General features: G+C 39.7%; 1 protein-coding gene across 1 annotated transcript; it reads right to left on the bottom strand.

The window, feature by feature from the left end:
• Positions 1-219: 219 nt before the first annotated feature.
• pld5 (phospholipase D family member 5) lies at positions 220-7,099 on the bottom strand. The gene is made up of 10 exons (XM_020596305.1): positions 7,016-7,099; positions 4,667-4,803; positions 4,129-4,312; positions 3,835-3,943; positions 3,462-3,589; positions 2,749-2,946; positions 1,951-2,102; positions 1,531-1,696; positions 1,332-1,422; positions 220-478 (listed from the first exon to the last, which is right to left on the bottom strand). The coding sequence occupies exons 1-10, from the start codon at positions 7,046-7,048 to the stop codon at positions 318-320; spliced, it is 1,359 nt and encodes a 452-aa protein (XP_020451961.1). The 5' UTR covers positions 7,049-7,099; the 3' UTR covers positions 220-317.
• Between the last annotated feature and the right edge of the window lie 224 nt (positions 7,100-7,323).

Raw genomic sequence — 7,323 nt, 5'->3', positions numbered from 1 at the left:
TCATATAACAGTCAATTAATATAGTAGTTAGAAATACTATTACTGTAACTTGGAACTGCTTCAGCATTGTCTTTGTTGACTGTAAATGAAACTATTAAAATAATGTTACAAAATCAACTTAAGTAATAGATTAAAAGTCAAGTCTATATTTGTATCTGTTCTAGTTCTAGTATTCAGGTTTATGAAGCTTTAGTATATAGAAAGGCATTCTGTGCTTATAGAGATAAAGGGTTGGTCCATTAGTTGTTATCCTCCTTGGTCTCCTTATGAACCTTTGCTTGTTGCAGGTTCCTGTACAGTATATGCCCTGATGACCTTTATAGGCTCTTAGCATAATGTGACCTCCAGTCTCTTTCAAAAGCAGCCTTGACGTGCTCCAGGATTGTCACCCCGCTGTCTTTAAGACCTTTTTTCATCGTGACTGCCAGTCCAACGCCTGCATTAAAAGCAAAGTCACTCCCAACCCAGTCATGGTTCCCTGTGGGCAAAAGCAAACCATAAATATTTGCAGGTATTAGCTCAAAAAAAAAAAATCTAATTTTCTTGATATGTGCATGCACATCTATACATAGCTTGGTGTTTAAGTGCCTTTAAGTGAGCAAATATTTCAAAAGAGTATTCTGACATTTGGACAAGTAAACTTATTCATTTTGTTGCTGAGAGGTAGATTTGAAGATCAGTACTTCTTTCATATCTTTACACTAAATCCAGAAGAAGGTTAGCTTAGCATTCAAAGGTAAAAACAAACTACTTACAGCTCACTGATTAACATGTTTTATCTTATTTGTTTAAATTATTACAAACATCATAAAAACAACAAGTTACAGTTTTACAAAAAACAATCTGCTGGACTATTTCTTGGCCAGGGACAGTGACGTCCTGGAGTTTTTATGGTAAAGACAAGGCAATAGTCCTCCATAACCCCCATAAACCATACATTAGATCCAGCTCTGTGTGTCAGAGTGGTTTTGTGTCTGTGTGTCTCTCGCTTCAGCTCAACCTCTGACTCATTCTTTCTGTTATTTGCATCCAGTCTCCCTCCTTTGTCTTTCATGTCACACATTTATAAATCTGTGGCTTCATATTTAATGAAAAGGTATGAGAGTGGTAGCCTATCAGTCTTTTCATAGAACATTCTGCAAGACAGTGAAGAAGCTCATTTCCTTGAATGTTGTACTATTTCTTTTAAAGAAAAGTGCTGTCTGATGTTTTTAAAATAGCACAGGACCTACTGAAATACCTTGAAAATGTGTAACACAAGTAAAGTAAATGTGCTTAAATGTAAATAGAACCAGTTGCAAACATATAGTGTACTACTGTACATTCCTTACCAATGTAAAGAGCATTGTCGGTCACCATGTACTTGTTGTGGTTGAGTCCATGCTGAATATCATCCTTTAGCTCTTTGTGACTAAAAAACCTCTTCAAAAAAGTAACAAAATTAGTATGTAAAGGTACCACACCCACTCAGTTTAATAGTTAGATAATAAAACAAGAACGTCACTGCAAATAATAACCTCATTTACGTACCACCTCTAGTGAACAATTGTGCAGCTGCATGCAGAGCGCCTTGAGGGAGGTGACAAAGTTAAAGGTCAGGGGGTGAGTCTTTTTCCAGAAGGTTATCAGCAGGCGAACCTTGACTCCTCTGAGCACCACGGCCTCCCTGATCACTTCATCAATGGGTGACCAATACCTACTGATGTTACCACTGTTAGACAATGCTTTACAATGCAAAGGCACTGATACACACATTTTATGGTGTGTTTCTCAAATTCAAGGAATATTTGTTTTTCTTCCACAGACCAATAAAATACAGTTTCTAATATGGTTTGTTGCCGTCTGGCACAAGCGCATCCAGAATGCAAAGATGAACTGATTTTATAAATTTAGTCAAAAGAAAATGTATGTTTCTGATGTCAAAACTGTTTTTGTTGTCAGACTCTGTACCTTGTGACTGAAGTTCCTCTGACGCTCCTGTTCACCAGAGGGAGGTAGTCAGTCACAGAAATGAAGACAAATGCCTTTGCACTTTGGATGACTTGATAGATGGCATCTACATCTCTGGTGCGATCTTTGGGGCAGAAGAGATCAGGAGAGGTCTGCAGAAAAGGTACATGACATAGTTTGCACCCAAACATATACAAATCACCAAAATCTAAAAACTTAAAGCTCTAGAATTTGGACAACCGTGTAGTTTAGACCACTTTTAATATTCACAATTCAACAAGCAAGTGAATATTTACAACCCAGTGAAAAAAAATCACACTATTAAGAACAACAAAATAACAGAATGGTGTATAATTTTACAAAATGTCTGAATGCATTAGTGGAACAATTTGACATTAGAAGAGGTAAAGCACAAGGGCAGGTTGAAGCTGCCAGCATAGATCTGTTAGTTCCTATAGTATGATAAATGCCCTAAATGCTGATGAGTAACTTGTCGTTATGAGGGTTACAAGATTCATTAGTCAAATAAGGCTGAGGGACTGAAATATTCCCACTCAGGATGCTCGTCAGCATAATAATGACATTATGAATCACCCGCTGTATGTGTCTGTTGGTACTAAACTTTTATAAAGTTGCTCACCACCGAGTCTAGTGGCCTTTGGAGGATTGTAAACCAGTCAGAGAAGTTATTACAGACACATAAGTTTGTGCAATCCGGGGTTTTGCTGTTTTGTATAGAGTGCATTTATGTATTAACCTGTAGTTAATGTAGTGAAACATGAGTAAAGTGTTCCTCACAGACACGTAGGCAGTGGCCTGGGTAGCATTGAGTTGCAGCTCCAGGGCTTCATGCTTTCCGTACAGGGCTGTAACTCTCTTCGACCAGATGGAGGGGATGTAGTCCCTGTCATGGAGCTGCCAGTAAAATGAAAAGACTCGGTGGAGGTCCAGAGCCAGACAGCTGCAGTTATACACCACCACCCCCAGTTCATTCCTCTGTAGGGCATCAGACAGGAGCACACAAGAAGAGGTAAGGCAGAGGAAAAGTCGCAGCCTGGATGTGGGTGTAATGGACAAGCTTAACACATATAAAAAAGCAATAGTTCTACTAAAAAGTGCCAGGTAATGACTTCAAAATACAGTACTAATAGTCTCTGGTTCTTCCTCGACTGAGAATTACATATTAAAAAAAATAAAAGGCTATTTGTCTTTTTGGCCCACCTCAGGCAGCAATCTTAAATCATCCCCGATGTCAATTAAAAGGTGCTGCATAGAAATCTGCATGTGCATGGTGGAACTAGCCTAACCTCTGTGTTAGGTTTTATGTCCCCATGGGAAGCAAAAGTTATTTAATTAAACGTGTGACTCCAGCTTTTATGTGTGAGACCATATTGTAGCCCTTATGAGGACAGAAATAAATTGCAGACCTGACCACACCTGACCGCAGAGGCTCCTTCATTCTTGGATTTGATTTTCCATTGTACACTCATGGTGTTGATGCTTCCTGTTACCTTTGAAAGTGACCTCCAGTCCATATCAGCGCTCCCGATGTAAATGTGCTTCCGATCCACTATCCAGAATGAGGAGCGGAGTCCTCCTCTGGTAAGAGCCGTCATATTAACAAAATGAACTTCTGCATCTAGACAGAGTGAGACACAAACAAACAGAGACAGCGGTATGAGTATGAAATGTTTGAAACAGAGAATTAGGGCCAGACATGAAGTTTATATGATGCGCACTGTGGAGCCACTGGATGAGGCTGTTTGCTTTGTGTGCAATAAATATTGTAGGTGGATGGTGTTAGGGGATATAAACCTTCATTCTGGTTTGCTAGAGTGGCACAACAAATTGCTTTCATAAAATAAAAGTATGACGGCCACTCACTGCTTGCTGACAAGGCCTTCAGTTCAGCAGAGTTAGTCAGACTGCTGGCAATCTTCAGTTTAACCCCACGAGACTTCAGGCTGAGCAGTCTCTGGAACAAAAGCTGACCCTGAAGAAGAAAGGCATGTTCTGTGTAGTCCAGCATTTGAGCAGTGTCTTCAGATCTTCTTGAAAAGGTCAACATTTCTCAGCAGGACTAAGCTTATTAAGAGATTACATACAGATTTACTGGGAAATAATTGCATTTCCTCCCACTGAACATCAGGGAAATGTCTGTCACGACTTTGTTTGTACCTGTTTGGCAGCACCTGGCTTTGTTTTCAGGTCCCAGGAGTTTAAGTCCCAGACAGGTGACACCACCTCAACTGAGTGCCTTGCGTTGTCCAACAGTGTGTGAAAGCCAGCAGAGAGAGGGAGGTGGGGTCTGCCATCCATGGAGAGAGTGAGGTCGTCTGGAATATTTTCCACAAGCACAATGCTGAAAAGCAACACATGCTTCTTGAGCTTCTGGAGCCTTAAACGTGACCTGCACTGATTGTTGACACCACCTCTTTAGTAGCACCACTGTATACTGTATCTGAACAAAGCTATGTAAAGCCCTGGCACAAGGTTTTGACATGGAAGGACAAGAATGTTTGGAATAAAAGAAATTATATCTTTTGCTTGGAGGAACATACAGTAGATAATGAGTTAGCAGAGAACAAATTTGGGTATGCTACTTTAATGAATCATTATGCTGTGATTAGTTCATTGCATGTCACCATACACAAATACAAACTCTTTCTTTTTTTGCTAGATCGTGCTGCTGTGTCTCTCTTGCAGAACTTCTTACCGGCAGTTTTTGCTGCAGTTTTCCTCTGTGATTCCATCCTCATTGTCCCCCAAGATGTCTACTGATGAGAAGATCAGTACCACCAGCACAGCAAAGCAGCAGAGAAGAGCAAAGATGGCAATGCACTTCTGCTGGGTCTGGAAGAGGAGCGAGATGCACATGCACTAATAAAAGTCAGACATTTTCTTTATTGGGGTGTTTATATAGATGGATAATCAAGACCATCGTACAGCATACAATTCTGCAGTTTAACAACTTGGAGAGGTAAATTTTAGATAATGTAAAAAGTGAAATGATCAGCCTTTAAATGCTAATTATGTTAGGATTCATTATCAACATGATGCAACTGCTAATTGCTCAGGAGTGAAACTCCCCCAGCTTCATAAATCTGACTTCTTGCCCCAGATAAGTGAAGGGGAATGCTTTCTAGATGGCCACAGATTGATACACACTGAAGCACACCCATCAGATATATTGGACCGCTCTGGTTTATACTTTTCTGTACACTGCCTGCTTTGTCACTGAAGTGAATCCCAGCTGAAAGGGGCTTTACGACCTCTGTGCCAGGTTGGATTCATCCAGTGCTGCATTTATGACAAATATTATTAAAGGCTATATTTGTTTGCATGACTCTACTATATGTGATATACACTGAAATAAGGGTGGAGCGACAGTATGGTCAGAGGTTATAATGCAGCCGCAATAAGGGTGGAGCGACAGTATGGTCAGTGACTGATGCAGCCTGAGGGGATGTGATTTTCACTGTTTTAAAAGTGCAGTCAGACATTTCTGCTTTGCTTACAACAACAGATTTTCACTGTCTCATTCCCTGCCCTGTGTGGTTTTGTGAGGCATCAACATTTTATTACATATTTCCTTTTGTTGTGTCTGATCAGTCAAAAGAATTGCATCTTGCTGATAAGTTTAGTAAGTGTAAGCAATAGTTTTTCTCAGAAATATGGCTCCCAGCTATGACTGTTATAAAAAAAAATCAGCACTCAAATCATTAAACAAAAGAAAAACTGTATTCAGCACATTGTCAGATGACAGGGGGTCAGAGGATGTTAATCAACCCCGTCTCCCACTCTTCTCTGCGTTGTCTGTTGCAGGCAATGAGACTGAAACCAGTGCCAGTCTGAGGTGCTTTACGTTCCTCTGTTGTCCACTGAGCTCTTCATTACATTTAGCAGCCAAGGACCATCCTTGACTTGTGGCTGTTTACAGTCTGAGAGGATATAAAGGCTCAACAAGACTGACAGAGGGAGACATGTCAGTCGACATATCTAACATGAGCTGCTGATGCTATAAGATAGAATATTTCCTTCACTTTTGCAGTAACACATTTGGTACAAGCATAAAAACAAACATGACATACTGTAGCTACCACTGAATTTATAGCTGAAATGATGAATGAACCAAAAGACAAATAATTGTGAATAGTTTCAATGGATGATATAATGTTGCTGCTAAATTTTCTCAAAGCACAACATTTTATAAACTAGTCAATAAGTTAACAAGCAAAAATGCCCCAAAATATTAACTAGTTCCAGGTTCTTAAATCTAAAAATGTTCCTCTATTTGTAAAGTGAATGTCCTTGTTATGTGGCCTATTGTCTGATAACATTGTCTTGGGCTCCTAGGGCAGTCCAGACAGTCATTTGTTTAGTTTTTTGAAAATATATAGACTAAAAGACTTGAAAGCTATTGGAGAACATCCTCATATCAGTATATCTGTCTGAAACATTTACTGTATTGAGCAAAAATGCCAAATATTAGCTGGTTTCAACTTCTAATTTGTGAGAATTTTATTATTATTTGTATAGTTTTAAATACAATGTGTGTGGGTTGTTTGGACAGAACAATCTTTGGCCCCTGGGAAATCTTGAAGGTTGGTTGTTTTTTCTTTTTTACATTTATACATTAAAAGAAGATTACTCACAAAATTAACTGGCAGCAACTTTGGTAATCAGTTTAAGGGCCATTTATTGAGCAAAAGTGCCAATCTATCTTGCTTATTCTTCTCAAAGAAGAATATTTCCTTTATATAAAAATAAATGGAATATATTTGTTCATTGTTTCATGACAATTTAGAAAGCAAACAATTAATTAATAATTACAAAAATATAATTAATTGCTAATGAAGGGAATTACTGTTGCAGCCTACACTGTCACTGAAGAACACTGTCTCAAGATGGTCATTCAACGAATTTAAAGCCTCTTACAAATGACTCAATATAAAGGAAGCCAGAAAAACAAGCCTAAGGTGAATGCACTAAATTCCCAGCAAGAGACAATGTGAGAATCATAATACATATTAAATAGATGCAGAGAAAAGCAGGTGAACGTCACCTTCACAGGCTCCTGTATGGTCTGTCCTGCCATGGGAGCAGCGCTCCTTCAAACTTCTCTGACAGGTGGGAAACAGCAGCTCAGTCACACACCTTCGTAGCCAGTCAGTCTTCAAGCTTTGTCAGCCACCCCTCACTACCCAGCAAGCCCGCCCGATGTCTTCACTCTCTGCCACTGCCTTCAGCTCTTCCCTGGATGGTACAGTATGTGTGTGCACCTCAGCACCTGGCCCATCCCGTTCTTCCAGCCTCAGCCTGTGCGTGTGTGTTTGTGCTGCTTCTCAGGGGAGGCAGTGGGAGAGATGGAGA

This window comes from Monopterus albus, unplaced genomic scaffold (assembly GCF_001952655.1).
Source record: "Monopterus albus unplaced genomic scaffold, M_albus_1.0 scaffold29.1, whole genome shotgun sequence".
In the NCBI taxonomy this organism is placed as follows: Eukaryota; Metazoa; Chordata; class Actinopteri; order Synbranchiformes; family Synbranchidae; genus Monopterus; species Monopterus albus.
This window is presented reverse-complemented; position numbering and strand designations above follow the sequence as displayed.